The sequence below is a fragment of the Suillus discolor genome (assembly GCF_016758755.1).
Source record: "Suillus discolor strain FC423 chromosome Unknown F5147scaffold_93, whole genome shotgun sequence".
Classification (NCBI taxonomy): Eukaryota; Fungi; Basidiomycota; class Agaricomycetes; order Boletales; family Suillaceae; genus Suillus; species Suillus discolor.
This window is the reverse complement of record NW_024541340.1, coordinates 150,374-163,787: the sequence shown is the minus strand read 5'-3', so window position 1 is coordinate 163,787 and position 13,414 is coordinate 150,374. Positions and strand designations below refer to the sequence as shown.

The window sequence follows — 13,414 nt, the reverse complement described above, 5'->3', positions numbered from 1 at the left end:
GTGGCCAGGCATGGGAGCCTTCATCCGAAAATACGTTGAAGGATGCGCCACCTGCCAGCAAATGAAGGCCGATACCCATCCTGTTACGCCACCCCTCATCCCAATCTCCTCCCTTGCCACTCGCCCCTTCTCACAGATCTCCGTTGATCTTATCATGGATCTTCCCATTTCCTCTGGTTTTGATTCTGTCATGGTCATGGTAGACCATGGGCTTAGTAAGGGGGTGATAATTACTCCTTGCCACAAAAACATTACCTCTGAAGGGGTAGCAAAACTATTCCTGAAACACGTATTCAAACGCTTCGGATTACACGACAAAGTGATCTCTGACCGAGGACCCCAATTTCTCTCAAAATTCTCCGTGGAATTGGCTCGACTTCTTGATTATTCTATCGCCCCTTCCACCGCCTATCACCCGCACACTGATGGACAGACTGAACGACTCAATCAAGAATTAGAAACATACCTACAGATCTACTGCAGCAACGACCCAACTAATTGGGTAGAACATCTTCCCATGACAGAGTTTGTTCACAATCATAGAAAGCATGACGCCCGAAATGCTTCACCCTTCTACATCATGATGGGATATGAGCCTAAAGGAATTCCCCATGTCTTGGCAGATTCAACAGTACCAGCCGTGGAGGAACGAGTCTGACTTCTTCAAAAGATCAGAGAAGAAGCGATAGCCTGTCACAACATCGCTATGCAACGGATGGCGGAAAGATCCTTCGGCCAGAAGTACCAACCATGGAAAGTAGGCGATAAGGTGTGGTTATCTGCAACCAATCTCCGTCTAAAACTCCCATCTCAGAAACTCGCCCCGAAAAGATATGGCCCCTTTCCCATTTCCGCCGTACTATCACCTATCACATTCACACTCCAACTGCCTCCGCAATGGAAAATACATCCCACGTTCCATGCTTCCCTATTATCTTCCTATAGCGAAAATGACGTTCACGGTCCGAACTTCTTGGAACCACCACCTGACATTCTAGAAGAAGAAGAAGAATACGAAATCGAAGCTATACTGGCTCACAAAGGTACCAGCAAACGTCGCCGTTATCTTGTATCATGGAAAGGATATTCCTCCGCTAGCAACGAATGGATCCCGGAAGAAAACCTGGAAAATGCCGGAGAAACCCTTTCGATCTATAAAAGAAAACACTCGCTGTGATATCCTCCCATCAACATAAACATTATGTCCTTCCCAGTCTCTTACACTCTTCCCTATGAATCCACGTTCGCCCCCATCGACCTATCCTCCGACAAGGGAAGATTTGAATCCTTCATCTCAGAAATCGAAGACCTCACCCTCATTGAAGCTGCAATCCTTTGCCCCCAACATGCCATTGAAATCAACAAGATCCTTATCAACCGAAACACCTTCTCCATCAATCTCCTCGTCAACGTCATCAGATCCGCCGAACTCATTGAGAGACTCGTACGACATGTGGAAGAACCACGTGTTCAACATGGCATCATGCATTTACAGAAACGCATTCATGCTTACGCTCTGCGTCTTATCCCTCTGGAGGTTAGGGCAGATATCCAGGAAGTTATTCATATCATTGCTGAACGAGTCACCGGAGTCGCTCGCCCACCACCTTCACCACCAGTTGAATGAACGACTGCGACTCCACCACCTTCCTATGACGGTGGAATTCCCGTTCCTCCTCCTCGTGTGTCTGACGAGCTATTGGCTGCTGTTAACAGCCTCACGGAGATTACCAACGCCATGATCATTAACCTGCAAGAAGAGACCCAACTTGCCTTACAACTAGCCTCCACAACTTCCGCAACCACGTCTGATACGGTCGTTGCTCCAGAAGAAACTGTAGAGCACCCGGAAAACCTTTATACTGCCTTCTCTTCTACGCACGAAGAGATAACCATGGAACAATCAAGTTCCCCTCCCGAGGAAACCATCGCACTTGCTGAAGCACTCAAAGCGCTACACATCCATCCACCAATGACTATCCCATCTACGTTCACCCCATCAACCTTCGTAGATTGCCTTGTCCCAGTACAAGCCCTTGGACCTACCACCCCTGCAGAGTACGCTGAGCTAATCGCGGAAGCAGAACGAATCCCCATGCCATTGTCCTCCGTTTACGTACTCGCTAGAGAAGATGTAGCCCAGATTAAAGAATCGTCTCGAAGGAGAAAAAGGTCTCCTAAGCATGGATACCGAGGCAAGGGAAAGAAGAGAGCCTCGAGTGATGATGAAGCATTCAGCCACCGTCCTGCTCCCCCCGTCATACGCCCTTCGTCCTCGAACCCAGATGAAAACCGTGTCTGCAGATACTGTAAAACCCTTGGCCATCGCCAAACCAACTGTCCCGATTATTATTGCAGAATATGCAGGGAACTCTCCCCTGGACACCTATCTTTATATTGCCACAAATTCACTGGAAACTCCCCCACTACGCTCACTTGGAAGGATGAAGGATTCTACCAAGAACTCTCTCATTGGGAGAAAAGTCTAGACGACGCGTACGTCAGCCAGTGCCAGGAAGAAGAAGCTCTCCGACAGGTGGAGTACCTTACTGGAGGAGGTGATCAGCTTGAGTATTCTGATGACCCTATCTATTGGGCAAACCAGGACGACTCTAACCATTGCGAATATCAGGATTATGAGTAAAGTCGGTGACTTCACGCTTAGTAAGGGGGTAATGTTACAACCGCTTATAGCTGCTATCTTATACTTTTTACACTTCTCTTGATATGCCTTCCTTTCTTGAACTTGTACTTACTATCTCACGATGACTTGGTCTGTGCACACATATGGATCTATTTAAGCACATGTATTACACCTATATTCTTTACTTAAATCTTACTAGGTTTTACCTGGAACATCCTTCGCTTAAGACCTCCAATCTTAAGTCGTCTTGAAACTTGATTCTTAGTTAAAGCACTCCTTTAACTAAGTCCACCGAACTCTCTCTCTTGTCTGAGGGACTGAGAATCTCAACGACTGAAAGCTCTGTCGAGTTGTCATTGTTAGAACTATCCTAGTTCGTAATAACTTGCCGTTAGATTTTGGATCCTCTGCAACTGAATGTGACATGATGCTGGGGTAGCAATGAAGAGAAGACTGGTTAAATCTTTCGAGAATGGAAGTGTCAGGAGCTACAGCAAGTGGAGAGCGAACTCATATTTATTGGACTGGGAGCATCCCTGCAAGTTTCACAGAAGTAAGCCATGAGCATAAACTTGCCACCACATATCAGCACGAGCACTCATTTTGAATCTTCTGACCCACCAGAACATGCGATCTTGGCTGCAATTTTTTTTAAAAACATCCGGTGCACCTTGGTCACGGCAGCTGAGCCTGATCCCAAATGAATGAACTCACCGTATCAGGTAGTAGTAGGTTTGATCATGGTGTAGGTTTGCGGAGTTCATCTGGTAGACCCTTGTAACATCAGGTGTCCTTACTGCAATAGTGTTGGTACTTACAATGCTGTTAGCCCCACAAGAGTCATGGCTTCTCCGCGAACAACACTTCTATTGGATATGAACACTTGTTATGGATGCGACAGGCTGATTTGAAGAGCACGAGCATTCATTTCGAATCTTCTGACCCACCAGAACCTGCGATCATGGCTGCAATCTTTTTAAAACATCCGGTGGATGATCACTTTGTTCACGGCACTAAGCCCGAGCCCAAATTAATGAATTCGCTGTGACAGGTAATAGTAGGTTTGATCATGGTGTAGGTTTGCGAAGTCTGCAAACCTACATCATGATCAAACCTACTATTACCTGGTAGACCCTTGTAACATCAGGTATCCTTACTGTAATAGTGTTGGTACTTACAATGCTATTAACTTCACAAGAGTCATGGCTTCTCATATCACAAGAATGGCTCAGACGAAACTCACGGGAGTACAACTTGGTGCTGTGTAGCAGCTAACCAGTGCTTCTCCGCGAACAACGTTCCTACTGGATATGAACACTTGCCATGGATGCGACAAGCTGGTTTGAATGCCCCTCCTGTGAAATCCAACTTGGTGTTCATGATTTTAAGTCTGGTAGTTGTGGCATACCACACGTACCCGAGCTATACTGGTACACAATGGCCTACTAAGAATGCTATCGAGGTCTGATACTCGCGGGGAATTAGCCTATCAGATTCGGATGTTCGCAGAACAAGTGCTCACTGGGCTGGGGGCCACTGAATTTTACTCTACAGATTGAGTTTTGTGCACCCTGGTTTGTTATCGATTATCCCTGCCGCTGATCGATCGGTCAGGTCAGCGGCCATCCACCGTAGTCGTACTAAGGATGACAATTCGAATACTACATTCCTGGACCCGTCTAGGGTACAGGTACAGTAGATATGCTCATAATGCATATCGTAACAATGCATAAATCTCATAATGCATGAACTTTTCAGGATCCCAATGATGTTCCTATGTAATTGTTTACATATTGCATATTGCATAATGCATGGCCTCGGCATGGCTTGTATGCATTATGAAGTGCGAAATTAATAGGGTGGGACATAACATAAGGCAAACATAAGGTACTGCATAAATGTATTGTTCCGCTTGTGCGGTATTGTTTCTTTGAACTATGTATACTAGAAGCTAGCAAGTAATTACAACAGCATCATACACAAAAATGTCCCTAAACTTGAAGCGGAAACCCTGTGATAGTAAGCCCACAGTATACAACCGACCTGTGAAACAGCGAAAAATCATCACAAAGGACACTCCTCAAACTTCGGCTCTTTGATTCTGATGACGACGACGACGATTCAGCGGCTGCATCAATCACATGGACAGATCTTCTTGATTTGTGCCAGCAACTTGAAGTTGGATGCATGCAATATGGTAATCCACAATTTTCATTCAACTTATCATCACAACTTCATATATTTGTGCTCAACTACGACGAGAAGAACTACTTAATGCTAGACAGACCTCTCTAGGACAATTTTTCTCGGTATAATCAGCAGATACTTGATGTCACACTTTTGGCGGAGGTCACATGCATCACAGAAATGTGACATATGTGGTGTTGCATATCTCTCATAATGCATAAACTATTGACGGTCCCGACAGTATGCATTATGAGCATATCTACTGTATAACAATTTTTTTGTCTGTCTCACGATCGATACCGGCCCGCTTGCGGTCCGTTCTGTGGGTTGCCCCTTCTTTTGAGGGGCTGCAAAGTCTTGATATGTTTGTTTATATTTTCTCGCGCCCCTTATTCCTTCGTCTTCTTTCAGTCTTTTCGTTGATTGTCACTTTCTACAATCTTCTGTGCTATGGCTGCGTCCTCTTCTTCTGCTGTCGCTTCTTCTCGCTCACTTGTGCCCCCCGCTTCTCTTGTTGTCTCAGATGTGCAATTGGATGATGATGGGGCGTCAGTCGTTTCCACCTTGTTGCTTTGATGTTTGTTCGAGTATCACGGAGTATCTTGGGAGTGGTTCACCGCATCTTAGCAGTATCCAGCTGGAGTATTTCTGTTAGTGTCTGTTCCTACCCTATGTCATTTGATCGATCATTTCTCCATGATGACTCGTGCCCATTTTGATGATCTTGCTAGTTCTCATTCGGTGTCAGTCAAGGCTTCTGATACGCGGGATTATGTTCGCGATTTACTTCGTGTCCATTTGTGTACTGTGCAATGTGGCGGACTATACTTTGTCTTCAAGCATTTGCTTCATGCAAGGCGTCGATTTGCTCCTGAAGATCTCCCTGAGCCTTTCACCCAGTCAAGCAAGCAGACACGTGCTCGCACCAAGGCTTCTTCCCTGGCTACCATGCCTGACATACGACGTCTCGCTACTCGTGAACAGGATCTTGCCGCGCATCGTCGTTCACGTGTTACTCATGTCGCTGCTGAAGATGACTTGCAGTTTCCATTGGTTTGTACGATGGCCGATAAGATGCGCATTATTGCCGAATGGCAAGAGCGGATGTTGCCTGCTAACCAGCAAAGAGGCGCGTGTGCTGTATGTGCACATAATGTCCTTGCCTCTGACTTGGTTCCTGTTGAGGTCTCCAGATTTCCGCTTTCGCTTTTGCAAAATGAATGTTTACCAGAGCACATGTTGCCGTTAGTGCTGCCGTGGTCCGGTTCGGTCCGGTTCAGAGGGTCCTGGACGAGAACCGAGAACCGGACCATGGTCCGGTTCTGCAAAATCTTCGAACCCCGAACCAGACCACAGAGAACGGTTCTCTGTGGTCCGGTTCGGTTTTTTTCTGGTCTGAACTCGAACCGAACCCGAAAATTTTCAGCGGCAAGCATGAAAAAAGAAACATTGAAATACTAGTTTACACATTGAGTAGCTACTCCAATGACATGGCTACATACCCCTCTCTGCCTCTGTAGCCGCTGATCCAAGAGCTAACTGATTTGATCTATACAAATGGTGAGAATGAAATAAAACACAATAACAACCAATGCTTACCGTGGGGAATGTGAACCTGCGGCGTCTGATCCAGACAAGCAATTTGAAGTAAGCTGCCGGTTAACTGCCATTAAGATGTGATTTCACTGGCGGAAAAAGGTGGTAAAATGTTAGTTTCCCTGCTGTGTGAATGACACGACTTTTACTCGAGCATATTAGCGAAAGCTCATTCAAGTCCCAATGTACGACCTCGGCTTTGTATGCGGTGTGCTTGCGGTTGGATCCTAGATGGTATTTTAGTATACGCCTTTGCGGGTTAGTATGGCTGCGGCTCCTACCCCTCCACCATGACTTGAGCAATCTGTAGACTATTGGTTGCTTTTTGACCGAGTTTTGCAGCGGATCTATCATTTCGACATCGTTGGGGTATATTTGGAAGGTTGTCGAGTGATGAATGGTGCCGGGATATGTTTTGGTGCTTGATGACGTGTTTGAGATGTGGGTGGAGAGGGTGGCGTTGGGGTAGAGTGGCGAGGCATATCACAGCTCGATGGCATGTCTTCTGGAGGAGAAGGGGGGTGGGCAGTAGATTAGCGTGCATGTCTTTGCCGTTCCTATGGATCCCCTCTGTTCTCTTGTCGAGTCGTCGCGGAATATTGGTTTGAAAGCGGGGTGAGAGACAGCGGGCGAGAGACAGAGGGTGAGAGACAGTGGGCGAGAGCAGCCAGCGGGCATGTGAGACAGTGAGCGAGAGACAGTGGGTGAGTGAGACACGGCGAGCCAGCCAGCAAAAGCCAGCCGGCAAGAACAGCAAGCGAGTGAGAGGGGATGTGGTGAGGTGGCAGGCATCAACATAGGCGCAGGTAGCATGGTGTGTGATGGGTTGTGCGCTGGTAGTGATGAGTGCTGGCCCTCGAGGGAGCCATCAGCATTCAGAGTACAAATCATAATACGCACCTCTGCAGCATAGTGCAAGACACAATCCCTCCAAAATCCACCTTGATCGCGCCTAATATATCCACCTCCAGTAAAAGGTAGTCTTGCGCAGTGTTGTAGCCGGTCCTCAATAAACAGAACCTCCTGTTATAGAGGTGAGTTGGTGAGAGACTTGAGAGTTTAATTAGTTAGTGCTTACCTTCGAAAAGGCTAAATGTAGCTTGATTAATCAACAACGTGAATCCTGAAGACGACAGTCTGATGTCGAGGCAGATGTTGTCGAAGTCGAAGTTGATAAGGGTTCGGAATGGTTCGGGAAGGCCGAACCAGAACTGGACCGTTTGGGAAGACCTAGAACCGAGAACCGTTTTCCGGTCCGGTTCTAGCTGGCGCAAGAACCATGGACCGAACCGCAGAGAACCGGACCAAAAGTCCGGTTCGAACCATGGTTCTGGACCGGACCGCGGCAGCACTAGTTGCCGTGTTCATATGATTTTGAGCTTTATGACCGCGCCCTTTTGTACCCTAAAGGCATGACTGAGTGTTGGTCGTTGGCCCCGTTGCTACTCTGCTCCACATGTTGTGGATGTTTATTACGCAAACCGCAGCACCAACCCATTAATTCCTTGGCTAACTTCCAGTATTATGGCCATGAGTGTTTGCCAGATGCTGTTCGTGATGCACTTCACAGTGCTTCCTTATACGATCTTATGTTGATCTCTCGTGCGCGCGCGTCCCAAGTGACACACTTTTACTCATATAAACCTAATTCCGGTGGTTACTGGCAGAGCGAAGAGTCTTCACAGTGTTACAACCAGGGAAATGTCGCCATTCGTCCTCAGGACTCGCCTCAATTGCGCTCTTTCCTTCCGCCTACATACAATGAAATTCGGGACACTGTCTGTGTTGTTTTTACAGGCCACAATCAGGTACCGACACGAGATACTGTTAAAACAATGGCAGCAGTTCTTGTCACGAAAAGTATTGTCCAGACGCTTATTGAATTTTTGATTGCTCACAATCCTTGGTATCAGCAAAGTGGTGTTTCCTTTAGTCCGTCTAATATGGCCGATCTATTTGATGCTGTTGATGACAGCAATGACAGTAGCATCCTATGTGCTCTCGAGATATGTCACCTACCAGGAGCAGGACCGTCGAATTCTTCTGAGTCTCACGCATCCCGAAATGTGAGTACTCCGGATTGTGCAGCAGATGGAGATATTGTCCTTGAAGCAGTCGGTTACACTAAGGGTGACCATTCCATGGGTAGTAGACAAGCGATAAAATTGAATGCTTTGGCATCCATATTGGATCACAACCGCTTTCTGGTGTCCCGTACTGGCTCGAGATTTGTTGGTGACAGTGATCCTGGTTTGATGTCCTTTTTGTTCCCTCATCTAGACCCATGGGGAATCGGAGGATTTTACCATCTGGCTCGTTCCCACAAGCAGTTTATCTCAATGGAAGTACAGGTTAAAAACCTTTTGAGTCAAGACGATTCTCCATTCCGGGGCGATGCCAACTTCGCATTTGTTTGCTTTAATATGTTACAGAAACGGGAAGTTAGCTTGAATTCATCGTTCCACATCAGTAAATCGGCTCATCGGACGTTGTCTGTGGATTTGCAGGTTGTTGCTCCTTTACTAACTGATCTAGCTGAAAAATGGACTCAGACGTCCTTTCCAAAAACATCCAATGCTGAGGAGAAGCGGGCACTCAAAGTCCTTCGATGATTACAAGTATCGGCGAAGTCGCTCAAGGGTAGTTCAGGATATAAACTTTGTCGGCGTAATGAGATCCATGCATTGATCAAAAAGTTCTCCACTCCTGCCTTCTTTGTTACTGTAAATCCGCATGATCTCACGAGCAGCATGATCCCAATTGTGGGTGGTTTTGATTATGTGGAGTGGCAAGCGATGTCATCGTTTGACCGTGCGAAATTTGTTGCCTTACATCCAGAAGTTGCAGCTGTGGCCTTCGACATCCAGATCAATAGTTTTATTGACCTGATCCTTCGGTACAAACATGGTCCTGGCATATTCGGACATTGTAAAGCATATTATGGGACAGTTGAGGCTCAAGGGCGGGGTACTTTGCATTGTCATATGCTAATCTGGATAGCTGGTAATCTGAGTCCACAAGCCATGTGAGATCAAATGTCTGCTGATGCAAGTTTTCAGGATCGCGTTTTCAAATGGTTAGAAAATGTCATTAGTTGTGAGTTCCCTGCAGATTCCGAACCTCATCCAGAAGTAACGGCAGATCAAGCCAAGCGTCCACCACGAGAGGATGGTGAGCCTGATCCCAGATTACAAAGACCCCCGCATGTCAAAGAGATGGATTTCGACTCATTTGTTTGTGACTTCAATGATTTTTTGACGCGCTTGGTGGTTGAGTGCAATTGGCATGTACACAATGACACTTGCTTCAAAAACTTATGTCATGGAGACATCAGAGGGGATGAGACATGCCGCATGCACATTGATGGTACTGTTCAAGCTGTTACGTCTATCGATCCTGAGACAGGATCCATTGAGCTTCGCCAATGGCGTGCAAGAGTGAATAACTATACAGATGTCATTTTGTTTCTTATGCAATGCAACACAGACACACAATTCATTGGGTCGGGCGAGGCTGCCAAGGCTGCGGCATTTTATACTAGTGAGTATATCACCAAAAATGATCTGCCGTTACATGTCGGCTTGAAAGCACTTAACTACGCCATCCAGGCAAATGAGACCAAGTATTCACACAATGATCAAGTGCGCGAATGCACTAAGGACCAAAGCCTAATCACCAAATCCATCAATTCTATGATGGGTTGTCAGGAGACTTCACATCAGCAGGTCATGAGTTACCTTGTTGGAGGTGGTGATTATTATACTAGCCACGTGTTCCAAATGCTTAAGTTCTATTAGTTTTTGAATGCACTGTCTGACTCAGAGATATCTGAAGATGACGATTCTCGTAAACATACAGAATACGATGATGCTGACGCCGATGTCAATTTGGAGGAACAATTAATTGCTAATATTCACCATGATGGCATTGAATTCACCAGCGAGATTTCTGATTATACCTTGCGGCCTGCTGGAGAATCATTCGCCAATTTGTCTTTGTGGGAATTTGTGGAGTCGACCAGTAAGGAGCGTGGCATACTGAACGACACACATCAGAATGTAGATCATGATGACAGTGATACAGATGAAATTACACCTGCTCCCTCGAGAGGTTGTAAGCGTGCGATTAGAGGTCAGTTCCTGCCTGGCCATCCGCAGTATCAGTCACACTCATTGCGGCTTCGCACAAAGGCTGTTGTGCCGGTGTTACTAGGTGCGTCTATACCTCGTAATGATAGGTCAGAAGAGGAGTACAAGCGTTATTGTCGAACTATGTTGCTTTTGTTCACGAGTTGGTGCAGTTTCACTGAACTGAAGGGTGAGCACACAACTTGGCATGAAGCGTTTGAGGCTTATGAGTTCTCACCGGAATTGCAAAGTATCATTAACAATATGAACGTAGAGAATGAGTGCAAGGATGCACGGGATATGCATGCTGCTAAGGTGCACGAAAAGTGTGCGCGTCCCTACATGTTTGGTTCTGCTGCGAACAACGGCGATGCTGAAAATGAGGATGTTAGTGTGTTTGATGAAGCAATTTTTGCGGATGCTTCACTTGATCCGGTCGAAGATGGTGTAGAAGACCTCAGTTCTGACGTAACAGTAGACTTGACATCCGTTGATAGACGAGCCGCAGAAATACAAGTTTGCTTGCACGCCGCTCGTGATGTGTCTTTGCTTGATTCTGCTCAGCATGATTCAAATGATGGTGTTGCAATGGAACAAAAGGTCTCGTGTGTCACAGATTCCGACACTGAAGAGTTAAAACGGTACTCAGATATCATGGATGAGGCGAGAAAGAGAAAACGCCCGATGGACTTGGGAACATCTGATGTTGCCTGTAAACAGGCATGGTTGGCTGATAATGAGCAGAGTCCAGAGGTCACTGTGGAACGAGTAGCCAATGAATTAGTTGAGGGCGATGGGAATGTACCTAGATCATTGAGCACAGCTGAGAAAGAAGCCATCTTGGATGAAATAGTGACAGAGTTTTCGCTTCATGATAACGAGGATCAGGAGAGAGCATTCAGACTAGTCGGAGAGCATTTTATTCGCGACAATGGTGAACAATTGTTGATGTTTATGACAGGCATTGGAGGATCAGGAAAAAGCCATGTCATACGTGCTATTGTAGAATTATTTCGAAGGTGCAGATCCGCCAAGCGTTTAACACTAAATGCACCTACAGGAAGTGCAGCTGTATTAATTGAAGGATATACTATCCATGCTCTGACCTTCTTGCCAAAGTGTCAACTACCCATCAAGCAGCATGAGCTGGAGTCGATTTGGCGAACCATGGACTTCTTGATTCTAGATGAGGCCTCGCTCTTGTCTGCGGAATTACTGAGCCAAGTGTGTCAGCGTATTTCACAGGCTAAATTGTGGAACGACTCGGTCAAGGACAGACCTTTTGGGGGGGTGAACATGATTTACGCCGGCGACATTGGTCAATTGTGTCCGCCGAAATCAAGTGCGATGTACTCTTATAAGTTAGTCAAAGAGTTGACGCCTTCCACTTCGCATACAATTCGCAGACAAACAGCTTTGTATGGCGCATTTTTATGGCGTCAAATTGATACAGTGGTCGAACTTAAAAAAAATTGGCGGGCTCATGAGGATCCGATGTTTGTTGCACTGCTCGAACGTGTAAGAAAGGGTGTTGCACACAGAGTGCCCGTACCTGGTGTGGTGTTGTCTGACTACGACATTTTAAAGACTCGCCTGCTCAGTCATTTGAAGGATCATTCCCCCGGAGAGTATGAAAAATTTCGGGACGCACCTATTGTTGTCACATGCAAGTCTTTAAGAGATGCATTGAATGAGTCTAAAACACGCCAATTCGCAGTCAACACCAATCAAAGATTTGTTCTTTATCATGCGCGTGACAAAGTTTCTGGAAAATGTATCAGAAATGATCAACAGGAAAGGCTGTGGCAACTCACGACCACGGATACAAATGATTCGCTTGGGCGACTGCCACTCATTCCAGGGATGCCAGTGATGATTACTGAGAACACGGCGACCAGCCACAAAGTAGTAAACGGTAGTAAGGGAACATTGAAGTCACTGAAGTATGAAGTTGATGAGAGTGGTGTGAGGTTTGCGGCGTGTGCTTTTGTTGAAATCCCTGGTAGTGCGCTCCGCATAGAGGGCCTAGATGTATTGACAATTCCTATTTTCCCTTCTGCCATTAGCTTCTCTTATATTGGAAATGGCAAAAAATTCACTGTTAGGCAGACGCAACTGCCTCTTCTTCCCGGCTGGGCATTCACGGACTTCAAGGTGCAAGGTGGATTTTTGCCCAAAGTGGTTATTGATTTGTCATGCGCAAAATCATTGCAAAGTATCTATGTCATGCTCTCATGGGCACTGCAACTTGATGGCATTGCTATACTTAGATGGTTCTCATCTCGGTGGCTGAACAGTGAGTTACAGGCTGACACGAGAACGGAGATGAAGCGGCTGACCAATTTAGATGAAAAAACTAAATTATGTTACATTGAGCGTCACAGAAAGACACAATCGACTTCTACAAATTCTACTCAAGAAGCCGTGACGACGGGAAGCACAGCATCCCCCCCGTCTCACAACAGCTGCCTCCAAAGCACCATATTATCGCATGAGAGTTCTCCGAACCGAGAAATCTCCAGCGCGTACAGTCTGGAAAGTCGTCGAAGGCGAAACATAGACAGCCGCGATCAGTTGTGCTTCGAAGGCACAGCGGACATTGTGTAGAGAGATGGCAAAGGTGGGTCTCCCATTCTGTGTAACCAGTTGGCTGAATGTCAAACCCACGAGACGTATACTTGGCCAAGCCAAGTACAGAAATGAGCAGGCAAATCTTTTTATGCCACATTAGAGGATTGAGGAGGGCCTTGTACTCCACTGTGAGGACGGGATAGGCGGAGAATATGCCTGCATGTGAGATAAAGTTCATGGCCAGAGTTGAATGTGATTTGAACAGGGGCATAACGGTCTTGTTGTTTGC

The 13,414-nt window shown here is 46.4% G+C and overlaps 4 protein-coding genes across 4 annotated transcripts; all 4 read left to right on the top strand.

The window, feature by feature from the left end:
* Positions 1-5,519: 5,519 nt before the first annotated feature.
* On the top strand, positions 5,520-9,039 carry F5147DRAFT_822778 (uncharacterized protein; the record flags this gene model as incomplete). Its single annotated transcript, XM_041443751.1, has 2 exons — positions 5,520-5,971; positions 7,915-9,039. Exons 1-2 carry the CDS (start codon positions 5,528-5,530, stop codon positions 9,037-9,039), a joined length of 1,569 nt encoding a protein of 522 aa, XP_041286741.1. The 5' UTR covers positions 5,520-5,527.
* Positions 9,040-10,605: 1,566 nt separating this feature from the next.
* On the top strand, positions 10,606-10,983 carry F5147DRAFT_537571 (uncharacterized protein; the record flags this gene model as incomplete). The annotated part of the gene is made up of 1 exon (XM_041430186.1): positions 10,606-10,983. A coding segment is annotated over one exon (378 nt), but the record flags the coding sequence as incomplete, so codon positions are not given.
* A 447-nt stretch (positions 10,984-11,430) lies between these two features.
* On the top strand, positions 11,431-11,673 carry F5147DRAFT_537438 (uncharacterized protein; the record flags this gene model as incomplete). The annotated part of the gene is made up of 1 exon (XM_041430183.1): positions 11,431-11,673. A coding segment is annotated over one exon (243 nt), but the record flags the coding sequence as incomplete, so codon positions are not given.
* A 228-nt stretch (positions 11,674-11,901) lies between these two features.
* Positions 11,902-13,161, top strand: F5147DRAFT_586032 (uncharacterized protein; the record flags this gene model as incomplete). Its single annotated transcript, XM_041431904.1, has 1 exon — positions 11,902-13,161. The coding sequence occupies one exon, from the start codon at positions 11,902-11,904 to the stop codon at positions 13,159-13,161; it is 1,260 nt and encodes a 419-aa protein (XP_041286738.1).
* Between the last annotated feature and the right edge of the window lie 253 nt (positions 13,162-13,414).